Raw genomic sequence first — 19,119 nt, forward strand, 5'->3', positions numbered from 1 at the left:
TTTACTGTAAAACTCATTCTGCTTTACCCACTTTCTTTTCCAAAAAATAAAGTACTAATAATTTCTGTTTACGACAACATTCAGCAAAATCTGATGTAGAAGTCTTACTCAACTCTGCTTTACAGATGCTTGGCCTCTTGTCAAAATCTTGTAATCTCTGCAACCTGTCTGATCTCCTTGCCCACAGGGGCTTTCAAGCCTCAAGCCGCTGCATACCTACAAATGACTATTTTGTGCCTGTAAGACAACTGTTCAGCTTAACCTCCTCCTGGCCTTAGGTAGTATTTTCTGAGCATCTCTTCTTGCTTGCAGGTTCTAAATACTGCCTGCCTGATCTCCTCTGACTCACATGCACTAATGTTCTGTCCAATGATCCTTGTCCATAAATAGTAACTATCATCATTCTGTTATATTCCTGAAAAGCTTGTTATTTTGGTTCTCTACAAACACTATCAGCTTGCCACTCCCAATGCTACCATTTGCCTTTTCCCCAAGAAAGGAAATAGGTGAAATTATAAAATTCACTAAATTGAAGACGAATCATTTGGGCATGAACCCTTAAATTCACACTCCACTGTTCATTTCAGGTGCATTTGTAAACGTATTCAGTTCTTCTGCATCAAAAGATCATTTCAAAGATTGAAAAACAGAATGACACAATCAATAAAAAAAATCACTGGATCACTTTTTTCAAACTAAAGCAGAATATTAGTAAAGATGCAAGTGAGAGAGGATGAAAGCCTTGGGAACAGAGGTGGGAGGAACGTGAACCTGAACACAGACAAGCAACAGAGATGGTGAGAAAAGATTGTTATAGAAATATTACTTATGAAATTCTTGTTGCTGTAATGGGAAGATGGTTGGGTTGGTAATTTCAAAGGATAAGATCAAATGCACTGAAGGATCTGCATTCTGGAAATCTGTGATAAAATAACAGCGTAGGAATGAAACTGGATAAATTAGGGTAGAATAATGAATGCGTCAATCTGTGGAATAACAATAGAGTTGTGCAGAGTCAGTCATTGAGGAGACGCGTGAATTGACAGGTGGAAAGTGAGCACATCATTTGTTTTAGTGCCTGCTTTGATTTAAGTTCAAAATCATTGTACTTTAAGTGGTAAAATGATTCTTTAATAGTTGCAACCCCCAAACTATCTAAATACTAAAATATGACTGCCATTGGGAGCATAAAGCAAGATATATGAAAGACTTCACCTTCAATACTTTGGATTGAAATACAAGGTTGGCCTAACTTGAATACCTTCAAGGACAGTTTACATAAGAAACCATACAGAATCACCAGCAAATACAAGCAGTAACTTAAAAGATTGAGAATACAATTCAAACACAAAATCAATGTGTGAATGGGGAAAAAATCTGGTATTAACAATAAAATCATTCTTTTAAAAAAGGAAGCTTATATAAATCCAAACTCTCTCCCCGAGTACATTTTTCTCATGCTCCTGATCATCTTGTTAATTCTGAATTCTTCCTGAAAGAATTTCTGTGAGTCACACAAATGATAATGCAATCCTCCAGAACCGTTGGGAGACTGCATTGAACAAAACAATATTTATTTCTAATCAGCAGTGTGACAGTTCAAACGTAAATAAGAAACTAAACTTGCCTTCTCATTAAACAATACTGTATCTTCTATCAGTCATAAAAGATCAAATCTATTGAATTATTTACATTAGCCCTTTAAGAATGGAAGAATATCTTGCAGCATTCATAATACTTTGTCCCAGAAGTTACATATTTTGTAGGTGTCTATTTTGATTTGTAATGAGAAAGAATTGAAAATAATCTTTCTTTACAGTGTTCTCAGATTTTAAAAAAAGAAAATTGAATACGTTTTTGTACATTTTAGCTTTGAAATCCTTGGTATTTGAAAGTTATTTAATTGTCATGAAACTGGGTACTCAAATAATGATGATCCTATTAAGTGACTTAAAAGCTTTGCAATTAATTTTAACCAGCATATAAATAATATTTACACTTCTGTGCAAAGTGCCAATTGCCCCAAGAATGTTTTTACATGATTGTGCTGAAAAACATTTCTGTCATATTCTAGAATATGAATGTTTTTTATCTTGTACTTGTCATACTTAGAATTGTTAATATATGTATCTATATCTACAGGATATATTTAGTGTATATAGTTCTGTTTAGATCAGTTGATCAAATGTAAATATACTATTGAGAAAAATAAAATGTTCCATATTGTTCACGTTCATGTATAGTATTTGTTAAAGTATGTTGTTGTGCTAATCTGTAACAATACTAGATGAATTGTTTGATTGAACTAGCACTCCTATTTTACTTGCTTTGTATTGTAACTGGCTGAAATACATGAAATAAAGTAGTTTAAGATTTCAAAGAAATTAAGTTAAAATTGTGCCATTATTTTTGTTCAGCATGAATTACTACTATTTTCACTGTACTAAGCAGATGTTTTCATTGAAGGATTTCTTACCAGCCAGTGGTTGTCTTCTACTTTGCAAGAAAGGAGGCCAAATTAAACAAAGCTTCTCACTCCGTTTAATGGATAATCCAGTGGTGAACTGGCTCCTTTCATTGCATCGCTCACACGCCTCTTCATTCAGCTGATGTGAATAATTCTCATCTGCTTTATATGCCAATGGTTAAAGCATTTCTTCTTCAACAATGTTAAGTATGTTGTCATTCTGGGATTGGCTGGTAAATCAGTCAGTTACTGTAGATTCATAATCCAGTGTAAACAGAAGGCCCATGAAATAAAACAATGACAATTTCAGTTCAAATTTGCATAGTCTGAAATACAATTCAGAACCTGTACAACGTCAAAATATAAAAAAAAACACAAGGCACAGGAGCAACATAAAATTGAAATTTTATTGTTTGGCAAAGGCAAAGCACAGCTCTGCAAAGTCTGAAGAATATTTTCTTCAGTCAATGTTGTACAGTTTCTCGTCGTATTATACAGCAGCTTGGACAACCCTCAATAAGAATACATTAACCAAAAAGATCAATAATCCAAATTTGATTAACAGCCTATATTCGCTGTGGCAAAATGCTCACTTATTTCATGTCAAATTCAGATCTTCTGAATATTGGGGATATTCACACAACCATACCAAAAGCTCCATTTAAAATTTGAACAGTCAGAAATGCCAAAATCTGGTTAGCGATGTATGAAAACACAGTCATCTCAGCGAATTTCCATGGTCAATTAAAGTCAGGCCTCTGCAATCCAGATGTTGGTGTAATATTTGAATGGAGTAGAATAATCAGAATAAGGCATCACGTAAAATTGTATTGTGTTAACTTTCATAAAGATGAAAGGTCTCTACTACAGAGCTTCCACAGAAAATACTGGAAATAAAAATTGGCAGAGGGCTTTATAGAGATTTGGATCATTAAGGACAATTTAATGTTCAGCTTCAAAGGCCAAATAATATTTAAAACATTTTATTGTTAGAAATCCTGAAGCGTTTTTGTTGTAAAAATGTGATTTCATTGGGATACTACATTAAGAGGCGAGGCATTTAGTACACTGTTGTTTACAAAATTAGGACAGTTCAGGACAGCATAAAGGAAAACAAATAAGATGACAACTTCATAGATTCTATTATTCAATGAATGATTGAATATTAAAAACATGTTTAAACAATTAGGTAAACACTTGTAAAAAAAAAATTCTGCAAAGTGATGATTCTGAGTGTAGACTTGGAGTAAAAATTCCATTCACAGTCTTGTGCATAGCCTTCGGATTGATGTCAGCCTTCAATGGGAGTTTCCTATTAGTCGCATATCGATAAAAGTGGAATGCGTGAATCACTGAGCAGAATTTTTACCCACAAGTGAATGATTCATTTAAAATAATGGACCATAATAGAAATAGTAATGGAACAAGAATGGGCAACATATTTTTAAAAACACTTTAAATGGAACACTCTTAGCTTAAGATAGAGACTACCAACACAATGCATTCATGAACCTACAAAATCCACCTTCTGGTATGCAAGTAACATCAACTACATTTGAAAGCAGTTGCAAGAATATGGTGAATTTATGATGGATTAAATAAAATATGCATTATGGCAACACTGGAAAACACTAATATTCATAGATTACTACTATTTTACATGAATCGTTATTCATAATCGCACAAAGAATGATCTCTTCACTTCATTGCTTTCACTGGTAGTCAAAATGCCGCAAGTTTCATTGCTGGAGCTTAACTTATTCTAAACTATTCTAATACAAATGAGGTTTAAGGTTTTTAGAAAAACAAGGTGCAAAAGCTTAACAGCAAAACCTGGAAACAATTAAATTGTAAATTGAAATTCATATTGCACAGATCATTTGAAAGATGATAATATCCACTCTGGGTACCATCCAAGGCTGCGTTTCAATTTTGTTTTTAGAATCTCTGAACCAAAGACAAAAATTCTGGTACTTGAACAAAAGGTAGAATAATCAGCTAGCCTGATTTAATCATTCATTATTAAAAGAACCACTTAGATCAATCAGAATTTTTGGGAAGTGATTAATTAGCATATCAAATAAAATTCCTGTGCTATTTTATGTTTTGATATATAGTACAGTCTAACAATGACAGTGCATGTCACCTATTTACATACATTACACGTACTGTGTCGTGTTCCAGTTACGAAAATAAAAATCAGTACCAACATAACTTTGTTTCCTTTAAGGCACATGTTCCAGCCTTCACAGCCCAGCAATATCAGGTATGTTAAAGTTCAAAACCAATTAGAAACATTTGCTTCACATTATATATATATATATATAATGGAGTTCATTAATAACCAATTAAGTTAACAGCAGAAAAAAAATCAGGGTAGATGAAGATCAAAAATATACTGCATGCCTCAGTACCACAAAAAGAGTGCAAGACTTTTTAAAAAAAAAACTATCATTAAATTATCGCGATGTTATCTGAATATAAAAAATACTAAATTTAGTGTAGCACTGGTTACTGGAACTATCTGGCTTGTAAAGATGTTATCGGTTCTAAAATTCATTTATCCTCTTCTTTACATACATTAAGGTACCATATTCAAATAGGAGTACCAAAAGCATGTGGTTTTTAATCCCTTATATCCATCCCAGTGTTAATTGTTATTTACATGACACAAAAGGCATGTTAGCTATATTCTAAACACAACCGTTCACAAATAACAGTTACAGCATGTTGAACATTTGTTCAATACAAAACATTTACATCAACCAAGAGTATATAAGACATTGACTGTAGCCCGGAATTCCTATGTGAGGACAATGATAAAGTTGGTCAAGTTTCAAAATTGCTTCAATGACCAAAGTGTTGCGCAAAAAAAGGTTCACATGAACCATCTTTAATGGCTTTGGAGGAAAAAATTGTTCAATTTATTTTGGAAGACATGGATTTATTAAATCATCACTGGTTCCAACAGATTGTTGATTAAATAAAATGCATTATCTCCATAAGAAATGTCCTTTCTCCTTTAGGAACCAGTTTACATCTCCATTTCTGATACTTATTGCTTAATGATTTGATTTCAAGCATTTTTGGGTTTGCAATCATGCCCAAGCACTAAATATCTTATTAAATAGCACTAATTATCTTCTTTAGGAAGAACTTATGATGATTTTGGAGGACTTTGAGTTTATATTTTTAAGGCAGCAACCTTATGATAACTGAATGCTCTTGATCATTTGGCTTTAGTTTTCTCTATATTTATAAATATTTGTGAATCATATACATCTGTGTTCAAATGATTAAGAGGATTCAGTTTCCAGATATTTTTTGCGCTGAGGAGAAAAGAGGAATAAGAAGAGGACGGATTGAAATAAGGAAATGAATGATAGTCATTTATAACCCCCATTTCAAGTGCTTCTAACAGGTACAATCCACAAGCTAACTTGCATTCATTCTTTACTGTACAAGCATGTAATGAGCATGCATTATAATCTAATAGCAAGAAACAGTGTGAACCATACTGATTTACTTTGTTAGCCTAATTTAATAGTGACCAACCCTACCATGGTAATGCAATATACATATTACAAAAATGTTTTCTCAAAACACATATTCTTTTGGCATTTGAACACAACTTTCATTGCAACTTTTGTTGGTGAATTCTGTGACCATCAAGATGAGGGACGCAAGTTCTGGGAAATGAATACCATTATTTAAGACCTTCAGTGTCAGCATCAAACAGATCCAAATTGGGTTTGTTGGATGCACAGCAAAGCTCTTTCCACTGTGTCCCAACAATGTCCATAAACCACAAACTAAAAAGAACACTTCCAGTACTTTTGGAGTTTTCATTTCCCTTGGCCTCTAAGAGTGAGATTGCCTTTTTGAGCCCAATGTTTCGCAATTTAGACTTTTGGAGCTCACAAACAACGACAAGGAATTGTGCTGAGGCAACCCAAGAGCATTTCACGTAGAAGTTTTACACTCAACGGATGGAAGAAACTTGGATCTAATCCAGGTGGGCTGGATTGAAACTAATGTCTCAGAAATAAAAAGCCAGTGTACTAACCCAGTCCCCCAACAATGTTTTTGATACATTGCATAGATGATACTACTGCACTTCTATGCTAATACATTTTCCGGTCAAACATTTAATCCAAATGGCTATAGCTGATCTGAATTAGCAATCACTTTTTGCCCTGCGGCACGAGCAGTTTAAATTGTTAAGACAATTTGCATTGGTCTATTATCAGCAAAGCAGTGCGGTTTCACCTTTTTATTTTTAAACTCAAACATTTTAGTAACTCCATCCCTACAGTAGAACAGTCAATCTTTTGTATTCCACTTAAAATTTATGAAAAACGACTTCAGCTAGTGCACTTTCACTACACTTTGCTTTCACTGTTGGCAGTGGAAGAACTAGCACTGGAGATGGGTTGACCTGTTTCAAAACTAGAACACAAACAGTCAATTTCTTTCAGTAGATCTATTTCATTTGAGTCACCTTTTGATTTGATTAGAGAATCTTCTTTCTCCCAAGGAATCAGAACTGATGGGTATCTTGGTTTTACTTCCGGACATTGTTGCTCAGAAGTACTGTCTGCACTGGTTAGTGTTTGTTTTTGTTCCTTTACTTTAGGTGATATTTTCCCTTCCTTGTTGGATTCTATACCACAAGCAACTGTTGCTGTTGAAGTTGAGGACAATGATGAGTCTACAAGAGTTTTTGTAATGTCTGTAAAATCTTCAGCAAAAACACAGGAATTTTTACAAGCTTTCTTTTCAAGTGTGACTGGACTTTGAGCAAAACAAGGTGGTTTTCTTGGTGATGGGGGAAGAGGCTTTCTATGAACCACAGTGTCATCTTGTCCTAAGTGCCAGTCCAAATGACTTGCATCCTTTAAACCAAGTTCTGCCAGATTTCCCTCACTGGGAGTATTGGATTTGTTCTAAAAAAAATACACAAGAAACAGAGATATTAATGATAAGAAATCCCAAACTTTCTGTATATATGGTCAAGATCAGAAATTCAATGTCAAAACATAGAGAAGACCTTAAATCCTACAATTAAGTGAACATTTAAATCTCTTAGGCAAAACGATTATTGTGTCATCTTCGAACATTTAAAATAAAAGCTGAATATCAATTCTATTGCTCTTGAAGGTTTAACTGTGTATGTATCCAACAGACAAGAACTGCAATAGAGCACTTACCCCAGCTTTATAATTGATATCATCCATCGATTTGAAGAAATCTAGGCTCTTTGCAGCGTATAGCTTCCCTTGTTCTGAGCTGGTTGTACTGAGGGTATCTAAAATTTCTCCGAGTAGATCCATTTGGGCTGGATATTGTGACTCGAGATCCATCTGTTCAGAATCATCACTATCATCAATATATGCAGATACTTCTCCACTGTCTTCTGAAGATACCCTAAGAGATGTGAAGAATAAAATGATATTTTATTAAGGACTTAAAGAGGCACACATCAGAAATGCTACCCCTGTGAACAAAAACACTTTCAGTTTTAGCAGTGAGCATCACTATCAAGCTCTCTTATAGCATGGTCAGATTCACTTGGCTTCAACAATGTGCTATTTCCCTAACCTCAGGAAAATGATGCTCCACTGCATTAGTGTGGTTGTTTCCATTTTCCTCTGCAGCCTTCCTGAGTGAAATTGTGTATTGGTGCCAATTAGTGGCATAGATACAAAACGCTTATCTGTAAATTGTTAATGCTGCCATAACAGTAGAAAGGTTTACGAATCTCAAAGTGGCTGAATGACCTGAAACCAAACTGTAGTATTAATTTCCAAATAGTCAATGATTATTAACACAGAAGACCACTCAGAATCAATATTAAGGAAAACATTCAGTACTAATACAAATGCAGTATGATATTTTCAAACCAGTAGAGGTCAGCATTGATGCATTTTTTTTTGATACTGGCACACCAATAACACCCATTCTCTTATCAGAAGGAAATTAAACAAGGTCTTGCACATGAATTGCCAAGGTAGAAACAATCATTGTAAAATCTTAATTTTTTTTTACAACCAATTCTGACTGAACATTAATACACACAACTGTTTGCATCAAACATTAAGTTCCAATGTGAAATGATTTTGTACAATTAAATATAAATGGCAATTTGGCATTACTCCATACAATACAATGAAATATTCTGATACCTTAATTCTCTAATACAAATGTTTGCTGAAGTCTTCAGTTAAAAAGCTCTCCAGTTACTCAAAGTACAGAGTTTCCACTGGATCAATTACAGATGGCACAAGTTGCAGATTTAATGAGCCCAATATCTGTGCAGAGAAGCTGTGCGAGACAACCTCATGGAGGCAGTCTGACACTGCTTGTTTGCACCAGCTGTAGTAGTATATAAGTTTAAGTGTACAACCCCAATGAGGCTATGGATGGAGCTTCAGCTTATTCAGCTCGCTGATTCAAATCTTGATTTGTGTTGAGTTTGGGCTGCTTGGGAGGCTAAATTGAGGCTAAAAAAATAAAAATATACTTTTTTTTCCAAGAGGCACCAAGAATATGAAGTAATGAACACAATAAAACAATTCAAATGATTCCTTACTTGCTTGCTCTGTCAGTCTCGTCATCTTCTACATGATTACCAGCATGCGAATGTTGAGGGCGAACCTAAAAAAAATACAATTATGAACTGTACAAAACTATTTGAAATACTAATCATGGCTGTGGAAGACTTTGTGCTAAGTTTTAGAACTTTTGACCATGATCATTTCATTCCCCATCAGTTTTAAAAACAAAATAAGTTCAAAAAAAATGTAGGTGAAAATTTAATTACAATAACATTTCTCATGTGAGAGAATCTGTCAAGAAGCAGCCCTGGTATGAAGCACTTTCTTTTCCTGCATCAATATTTATCAGTTATGAATATGTAGGCAAAGAAATATAAAGCCATTATATAAGGCACAGATGTAGAGTGTGTGAGTGAATATTTAGTTTCAAACCAACCTTCTGATAGCTTAAATTTTTACCCCAATTCTTGACAATACAAGAGAGAGATTAATATAAATGTATTAATCAAATGTACACCAGCCCAAACAAATGAAGCATACCAAAACAGCTTTGGACACCTTATACAATTGCAGGCTAAATGATATTCAGAAGTTCTAAGGAATATTTACTGGCAGTTGTCCATGCCCCATTGCCATTTCCTGTTATTCATCAGTATTGGCAAGTATAAAGGACAAATAAATACAAAGATCTTCATTGTGCCATCAGTTTTGTCTTCCTTTACCTTGAAGGCTCTTTATTATCGGAATTCATTTAAGATGAAAGTGTGTTATAAAAAGAATAGAGTGCACAATTAGACAAACATTTCCATCTATGGTTCTGGCAGAAAAAGCCAGAAACAACATCTTTGCTGAATCAGCACACAATTCCACAATAGAATAGTATTTTTTCCAGATATTGTGCCCATGCACAATCTAAGACTTGTACCATAGTTTGTTCAAGAAGAAAAAATGATACACAATACATTAGTTCTCCATCTGGTTTATTTTCATTACACATGAGCTCCCACTGCTGCAATGCACCTGCACTTCCATGAATTCACAAAACACAATGTTATTACATCTCACAAGAAATACATCTCCCTAATTGGCTTCTCACCCTCCTGGTCCATACCTTCAGTGGAAATACCTTTGGCATTCCAAGATATTATTCTTTCTGACTCCTTCTTCATCCATCCAAAGAACAAATCAACCATATGCAAGAACATGGCAGTTAGTCCTTTACCAATGCTGCACTACATTTGGCCACTATGTAGATGGGGGGGAGGGGGGGTGGGAGGGGTAAGGGAGAAGGCATAAATAAACATCTTTCTAATTTTCTTGACGGGGTAAACGTCTTTCTAATTTTCTTCACTCTTTGAGGAAAAGTGCCTAACCACCACTGCCACCTTTCCAAAGCAAATCTGAGAATAGAAACCCGGTGTGAAATAAATTTTAGGCATCTACACTCATTTAAGTGATGCGATACAAGCACCAAGTTGTTTGGGTCTGAAACAAACCAAGTGATGAGAAACCACAGAATGAGCTACTCAGTCTCTTTTCTCATCCCTTCCCCCAATGGCTCAGTAGGCAAATGGATTGCCTGGTGGGGAACTGAACCATACAGACCATACAGAAGTTCCCAGGATTTGAGTTTGTTGATCTCAAGCAGAATGGCAATGGCCTCAATGTTCCCTGAAGGGAGAGGAGTAATAAAGGTTCCCAATCCTGATTCTTATCAATGAACTATATGGAAGTTAGATGAAAGAAGGATCTTTGTTGTGTTGTTTTCCTTCCCTCGCCATGGTCAAATTGCTTGTTGACACTCACTCAAATCTCTGAAATTAAAAACGGCCAGATGGGAATCTTTAAAACCCACTGATCCACACTACAGTGTGAATCACCATTTTCAGGTGGAATAGGTGGAATGGGAGACAATTAAAGAAAGCTGGAGTTTAAAATAAAAGCAAACTAATTCACTCTCCCTGCTAGAAGATTATTCATAATGTTATTCAGTTTGACTGTCATTTTCATAAATCACCATTCTCCACATAAAATGAGCAACTTCTAGTCGTTCAAACATTAATTTTAGAGTGTTATGACAGGTTTCTTATAATTATTCTCAGAAGTTGCACAGAAAACTGTCTGTAATCTTCTAGCAGCAACCAATAGTATATTTGCACTATATAAAAAGAGTCTTTGTTGTCAATCTGCACTAAAAGAGCAAAAAAAAGAAGTGTATTAATGATTACCCATAGTTAATGTTTGAACTACTTGTTTGAATACAAAGGCTATTATCAGTAATGAGTGCTCTTTGATCCTACTGGATAAAACATGCTTTAATGTACTTCATTATACATTTTGTTGTAAGTACAACTGACTGGTTGCATGTGTTAATAAGCCATTTTGTTTCAGACAGAATTGTTTTAATGACTATTTTTGTAACAGCAGAACGAATAAAAAAGTACCTCATAGAAACCCTGCAGCAGTAAGCAAGAAAGGGTTAACATGCATATGGCTTTCATAACATGGCAACAGCACACATTTTTAAAAAAAATGCGGTGCCTTACACTGGTAAGCAGAAGTCATAATGAAGGTGATTATAGGGAGCTCTGATTGCCAGTCTCAAAATATTGTATTAATTGCTGACACTGCGGTCATAAATCTTTCAAAATCCCTGGATAAAATATATGCACCGGCAGAACTTGTCAAATACTTGCAAAAATAAATGCAAATAAACTCAGTTTCCTGCTGTTTGCAGTTATTTTTAAGGTACATAGAGGGAATTCTCTTATGGACATTCTGGCTGATATCACTAAAGAAACAGAGCATCATTTTAGTTTGCTTTCCCAATTAGTGACCACAGATCAATTTTCAGACCCATTAGCAATGATAAAAAAGCATGGCTGAGGGTTCTTTGGAGGTACATAATGCCAGGGTGCACACCAATGACATGCTTTATATTGCGGTTTTATTTTACACAAGGTTCCCTCACTTACAACTTATTATTTAGTTGTGAAAGCACCTTTTCACTTTAAATGAATGCTAATAGTCAGCAAGTACAAGACTCCTCTCTACTATTTTGTTTGTATTAAGTTTGTATTTTTCCTCTTTCCCCTTTTTTCTAAGTCACCACAAGAAACATCCCATACCCTTATAAAGACAGTGAACAGACAGTCTGCTTTCAAATGAATTAGCGTAGTCTGTAACCAATTGCTCAGATGCCCGATGTAATAGAATTCTTTTGTGGGATAGGGAATTGAAACTTTGGCTTCATGCTTCCACCAGTGAATTAACAGGGAAGTGGCCAGGTTTTGCTCCTCCATCACCATGGCACATATGCTGGACACCCTCCCAAAAAACCTTTAAATCTCATCGGGTACAATTAAAAAAATCATTTTTGTTCTAATTGAGGCAACTGGGCAAAACAGTAAATCTAATAATTCTTGCAAAAATAAGAGGTCAATATATTATAAAATGAATCAGAAAACAAAAAGCATCATTAATGAATATTTGCTTGAAACTTAGTGCCTTTAATGACAGAATGTTGTATATGTACAGCTTATCTTTAGGCTATCATATAAGAAGTTCAGGCATTTCCGTAATAACTAGATTGCACAACGATTAAGACAATACTGCGTGCATGTTGTTGCATGCCTAATGTCCCACTTGTATCCAGAGACAAAAAAACAAGATATTCTCAATAATTTAATGAGAACGTCAATAGGTGAAATACGTACTCGGTCAGACTGCTGAAACATTTAAAAATAACTTTCATTCACCTATGCTCAACATAAATTAACAGGAGTTGAGAATTAAGATGCTAAAATTCACTGTTCTTCCAAAATGTCTTCTATAATCCCTTATTTAGCCTAAGGCTGGCCATCTGTTATGGGAAATGTTCTAGTTAAGAAATACCAAACCAGCTAACTCAAGCAATTATAGACAGCAATGGCACACAAATACAAAAGCACACACACCAAAGGGCTGGAATCTTTCTCCTTAGTTGCTGCACAGAATCATTAATTTGTAGGTATGGGCAAGGAGCAGGGAAACAATTTGTTTTGGTTTTACTATTTGATATAGTACATTGATTTGAGTTCACGCACAGATGAGTAACACACCATGCTTTCTTATGAATTAACAACACACACCAAAATCAAAACAGACAATACAGTACCATTATAAGGCAGTAGAAGGGATCTGTAAAATTTCAATCTGCCTTATAACGGGAAATGATGAGTGCCTGCCTGTCAGCAAATGGCAGATGCTTGCAGGAAGCTGGCTGGCTTCCCATGCTAAAATTTGGCTAAATCCTGGGTCATCGGGTAACTGACGTCACTTTTTGTATACTGAGCCCCAACCAACCAGATCCACAGAACACTAACCTTATAAGTAAACCAGCATAAGGTTGCACCTTAAAGCAGGGTCCATTTGCAATAAAACGTTAGGGTCACAGTTAGGGTCAATTCAATATGGTTTTTTTTATGAAGTTCGAAAAACCAATTTCTTTCCAAGCACCGATATGGTCCCCAAATAGAAATTGGTGAATGGGCTGCAATATTAAAAACTTTTAAAATGTTAGAAAGATTGTTTAAAAGTCTTTTGGTGGACCACTGAGCTATTCTTAACACTTTTCATGTTTTTCAAGAGCTGGTCACGTGATAGTGAAAGTTAACCGCTGCTAAAAGTAATTTTTGATCAGGAAACAGAAATCATATCTTCTTCTCTGGATCATTCTACTGCTGGAAGCAATGGTGTGCAGTATAAACATGGCATAAATTATTAAATGCAGTGTTTATATTTCTGTAGTGAAAGAAAAAAAGGCTGCAAATTATTGTATTATACGATCTTCCAACATGCTGCACATGTTCAACATAGATTTGTCATGTGCTGCATAATGTTAACCAAAATGCAGTCTACTTTTCTTTTAAAATACCAGCTTCAGTTCAGTTTCTTGACAACAGAACTTAACCAGTTCAATTTAAAAACTCGATTTGTCCCCTCCCCCCGTCAATGTATATCATCACAATTCATAGAACACAAGGATTGAATATTAAATAATATTAAAGCCTATTCATCTTTAGTTTTCTTTGAAGAAATAATAGTTTTGCAAGTATTTAACTTGAACACAGGCATCACAACTACACTGATGCTTAGTCAATGCCTTTTTACATGATCTTAATTGTCAAAGAAGATATCAGAAAAATATTAAGTATTTAAATTTTTTGACAAAACTTGAAATATATAATAAAAGTAAATGGTAGGTAATCTGGATTACACATATTCCAAAAAGGGAATGTTACAGGGTTTGCAGGGAAAGGATTATTGCTACGCAGTACTTTTTCATTACAATCATGTGAACAAGTATAGCTGCTCCGACAATGCTTCATTTGTATTTTCTAAATCACGTCAGATCATTGCTCTGCAATTCAAGACATCAGCTAATGTTAATGAAACTCATAGTCACACCCTTCCCACCATCCTAGCATGACATCATCTAGCAGCTTTTTTGTAGTGCCTTGGTTGCAAGCATGCCTCCAAGCAACCTGTCAAAGTCATTAATTAACCTCTGGGTAAAGAGTGACTTACTGGTATATATCCTGAAATTACCCTTCGTAACTCTAAACCTACGCCCTCTTGATCTACTGCCTTGGTGCATTCTAAATATTATTCTGGACTTACTTTTTCAAATCCATTTAATTACAGATGCTCTGGAACTTCTAACACGAAAAAACAATTCTAGTTTTTGTTTTTGTGAAAAATCATGAATTTCGCTGAAATGAAACGTTAGCTTTAAATCTTTTACAAGCTTAGCATTGTTTCTTTTTTTTCTCCCCCTCTCCTAAAGGTATTGAATCATGCCTGGATATGGTTACACAACCACCAGCAGTAATTTTGTTAATCATCCCAAAAAGTCATTTTTCAGGCTGTTTAAACAGAAAACAGAATATCACAAAGCTGAGTGGGTTCCTGTTCTCACCTAATATCTATGTCCATATGCTTTCCCACAGGGACGTTTATCGGTTTCAACTGGATATGGAACACTGAGAAAAAACTGTGAAACTACCTGAAAAGACATTGAGTTAAATAAATGAATGGACCAGTGAAGTGCGTCTCTCTTTAAGTTGTCTGCAACAATTACATCCAACTTTGTATCATTTAACTGAGGGTATTAATCTTATGTAAAAGAACAAGGAACCCGTCCAGAAATCTAGATTTGTGTTCTTTTACACCAGTAATGATTACTGCATTTAACTTTTGTTCTGATCTGTGAACGGATTTCATTCAAAGTTGGCATTTTGTCCACAAGATGACCTGATCTCACATGGGGAGCACAAAGATTTCACCCACATTATGCCTGAGTTGGGTGGCAAGAACAATTCAGTTCCAGCTAAAATTCACTTCAGCAAATGTAGCATCGCTCACATCACACTGTGGTTTGGTGCTCAGTCTCTACCACATTTGTGTGGTGTAGAAATTGTATGTTTTTCTCAACATGCAAGACACACACAACTCGTATTGGAAGAAACATTGTTTTTGTGGATGCTGGCTCTGCTCTGCCAAACATAGCAACCTTGAGGGAGCCAAATAAATTGTGAGACAGAGGTAACAGATATTTTGGCTTTGCGTTTAGATACTGAATTTGAGACCAATGTGTACTTTTTCATTCCAGTGCCAGACTTCTTTCTTCTGTATTGAGAGACATGTGGAATTATATGAGATTGGATGACTTCATTAAAAAATAATTGGTTATTGGCCCAAAAAAAAATTGTGCTTGTAGAAATCTTTTACTGGAGGACAACGCATGTTATGCAGGACACAAAACAAGTTACAAGATGTTGGGAATCCCATTTTTATTAACTGTGAGCACAATGAGCAGTTGATACTGATATAAAGAATATATTTTTGAATTTTTTATGTAACCAGAATTTACCAGACCTAATTGATGGAAACTAAAATTAACTACCTTCACATCTTAAATTAGCAAAACCAATATAATGGTCAAAGGGTGTATTTTGCAAACTATCTTTCTGGTCTGGTAGGAATGTTTTTCTAGCCACTGTAGCCACAGACTATGATTGTAGTGCATTTCTAATAAGAAAGAATTCAGCAATCTTAGGTCGACCTAAGCCAGAATGCTCAGTATGGTGCAAGTTGGCAGGCTCAATTGTATTGAGACACATATGAAGGTGAGCCACAGTTTAAAGTTGCATTACACATCAAGGAGCCACCCATTAGCAGCTTGCAGATATTAGGCATGTCAATGATGAAGTGCCAGCTTATAATGCTGCAATTGGATGGTGCAGGAAGAATAATCAAAATATTACAGGTTGATGTTAATTTGTAAACAATAAAAAAAATCGGGGCATCTATAAAGTTGTAGTTTGTTTGAATTTTTCTTTCATAGAATAAGTGACAGCCTGGTCAGTTGGTAGCACTCAAGCCTCCGTGTCAGATGGTTGTGGGTTCAAGCCCTACATCGGTTTTTGAACCGTCAAGACTGACACTTGAACACAGTACTGGAGAAGTGTTGTTTGGTCAGAGATACCATCCTTTGGAAGATATATTAAACCAATTTAGATGGACGTTGAAGATCCGGTGGCACTATTTGAAAAGACAAGGAATTTCTGCTGGTGTCGTGGCAGACAAGCTTCGTATTTAGTCATTCACTTCATGGCTGGACACTGTTGTGCATAAATTGGCTGCTGCATTCACCAACAAAATAAACAGTCACTACAAGCTTCATATGAGTTGCAAAAGGTGTCAACATTCAGTCACAAATTCATCATGTCAGACAGTCAGTCTTTTTTTCTCGTTTTTGATAAAAAATGTAAGACTTTGAGTTGGAGAACCCTGCAATACTACATGTAGTAAAGAAATAAAAGACCCTTGTTCAATTTTGTTATTACAACAACAAGAAATTAATTTCTCCCAGTTAATGACAAATAAAGACAAGTACTATATCAGTGTTAAAAACCCCAGATTCCACTGGAAGATCTTTGAAAGAAAAATCGATGGCTCCCATGGCTTTCACAAATATTGATGCATCGGGAGCAAAAAGTCTGAATCATCTATTGAAATGTGCAGGGCACGGTTCTTTCTGGATGATCACAGTCCAATGTTCTAAGAGACAATGTGACATCCAATATGGTGTTGTAGATGTGCTGCTGTGAGCAGTGCTGAACAGAGCATTACTGACGGGGCATGCCTGATGCATAGTCCCCCACTGTTTTATTTCCCCAAAGTTTATATAAGCTTTATATTTCTGTCAGACATCAAAAAGGAAAATAACTTTAGTACTATAACGTGCATCTTGATCAATCATGGAAACAGTCCCTTTGGAGGCAGGATAAACCTTGTCCATTTCTGACAAAGCTGGCATTTTTCTGTATGTAGTTGGTTTACAAAATGGCTGCAGAAACTAGAAAAAATGCTAAGCATTATGAAGGAATAAATCTGTTTCCACCAAGAACAATTCAAATTTTAAATTGTGCTAATGTGATTAGAAAATGTTGCCAAAAAACAAGGTTGTGAGGGATTAAAAATGCATAATTTCTCCTCACAAAGCCTTTGGTGGTTTGTTTCAATGATCATTTTGCAAGTATGGAGGACATATTTTGGAGAAAAAAAAGTTCCCCCCAAAATATCCATTCCAGCAAATTTTATAAGCAGTAGTCTACACTAACACTGTAGGTTTACGCTCCGTGGCAGGACTTTGAAGTCACAGTCCACTCTGACACTCTAATAAAGTGCTGTCTGTTGAATGTACTGTCTTTCAGGTAAGGTATTAAAGCAAGATCCCATTTGCCTATTCACATGGCATTATTCAAAAACAGACGAGAGTTTCTCCCAGTGTCCAGGCCAACAATCTCACAAATAAAATTGGACATTCACTTCATGGTTAGTTTTGGAACATTGCTCTGCACAAATTGCCTGCTACTTTTAACAACAACAAATTATATTTGTATAGTATCAGGAGGACGTCCCAAGGTGGTTTCACTTGCGAAATACACAGTCGTTATACTTTATAGTAGATCCTGTGAAGGTCTTTGGCCTTATATTTCATATTAAGTTTATGTAAATGCAAATTGTAATGTATTGCCTATACAATACTTAACCTGGGAGCAGTTAAAACTGAAAGAATAAACGTATTCGTTCTCCAGGATAAACAGACTCATCCTGGTCCAGTGCAATTAATTCAATAAAACAACAGAAGCAAAGAGGGGGGGACAGTTATAGGTCAAGACTGTATCTTAACCTCTACTCTTATATTTAAACTGAGGACAAACCTAAATTGGGAAGATCCTGAATATCAATTTTATAAGAACTGGGACCACTCTTAACAGAACAATCCAAGTTAGGGATTGCGATAACTTTGGAAAATACATTTATAAAGATATAATTAATGAAACTTAATAGATCAACAGCAATATTATAGCCTCAGGAGCCACCACATTAACAAATGTTTAAGCACTCATATTTTTAGCTTTCTGTAGTTGACTGGATGATTAAATCAGTCAAACAGAAAGCAACACATTAAAATCTAAAACAGGAATCCCTCATTTGTTACTGAATATTTGGGTATCCCATTTTAAAGGACTAATTGGATAGTCATAATTCATGGAAATGAGGAAAAATTTAAATTTTGAACCAAGTAATTGGATTATTGCTGGCACAATACTCAGCGTAAATCTGATATTTAGAATCGTGCTGAAGAGGCAGGCTGATATGGAATACATCATTATTCCATACTCATGTCGGATAATGACTGCAAATAACCCCAGGGGGTAAACTCTGTTCTTTCCAGTGCATCAGCACCCATACTGACAGACTATGCCTCTCAGTGCTTCAAAGCTACGCTTTACCCATTTCATTTGGCAGCATAAAACAGTTCCACTCTGCCAAGTCGTGATGCAATTTAAATATATTTCAAGAGCACTTGAAATTTCAGGGAGGAAATAATTTCAGATTATGCATTAAAAATAGATGCCACTGCATCCCCAGAATGGAGAAAGAGATGAAATTAGTTTTAAAACCAGAAGAGGTTACAAACTTTTTGAACAACTGACATATTCATCTTAGGTGCAAGTAATAACTTCTCCATGCATTCTATCA

The 19,119-nt window shown here is 35.3% G+C and overlaps 1 protein-coding gene across 1 annotated transcript in view; it reads right to left on the reverse strand.

Moving 5' to 3' along the window:
• Positions 1–2,855: 2,855 nt before the first annotated feature.
• Positions 2,856–19,119, reverse strand: part of dennd1b (DENN/MADD domain containing 1B) — a 96,054-nt gene continuing 79,790 nt past the window's right edge. The window contains exons 20-22 of the mRNA XM_042334972.1: positions 9,060–9,124; positions 7,678–7,894; positions 2,856–7,413 (exon numbers count right to left, since the gene is read on the reverse strand). Coding sequence (XP_042190906.1) covers positions 6,850–7,413; positions 7,678–7,894; positions 9,060–9,124 — 846 coding nt within the window. The 3' untranslated portion in view covers positions 2,856–6,849. The remainder of the gene's footprint in view (positions 7,414–7,677; positions 7,895–9,059; positions 9,125–19,119) is intronic.

Source organism: Callorhinchus milii, unplaced genomic scaffold (assembly GCF_018977255.1).
Source record: "Callorhinchus milii isolate IMCB2004 unplaced genomic scaffold, IMCB_Cmil_1.0 Scaffold5, whole genome shotgun sequence".
Lineage (NCBI taxonomy): Eukaryota > Metazoa > Chordata > Chondrichthyes > Chimaeriformes > Callorhinchidae > Callorhinchus > Callorhinchus milii.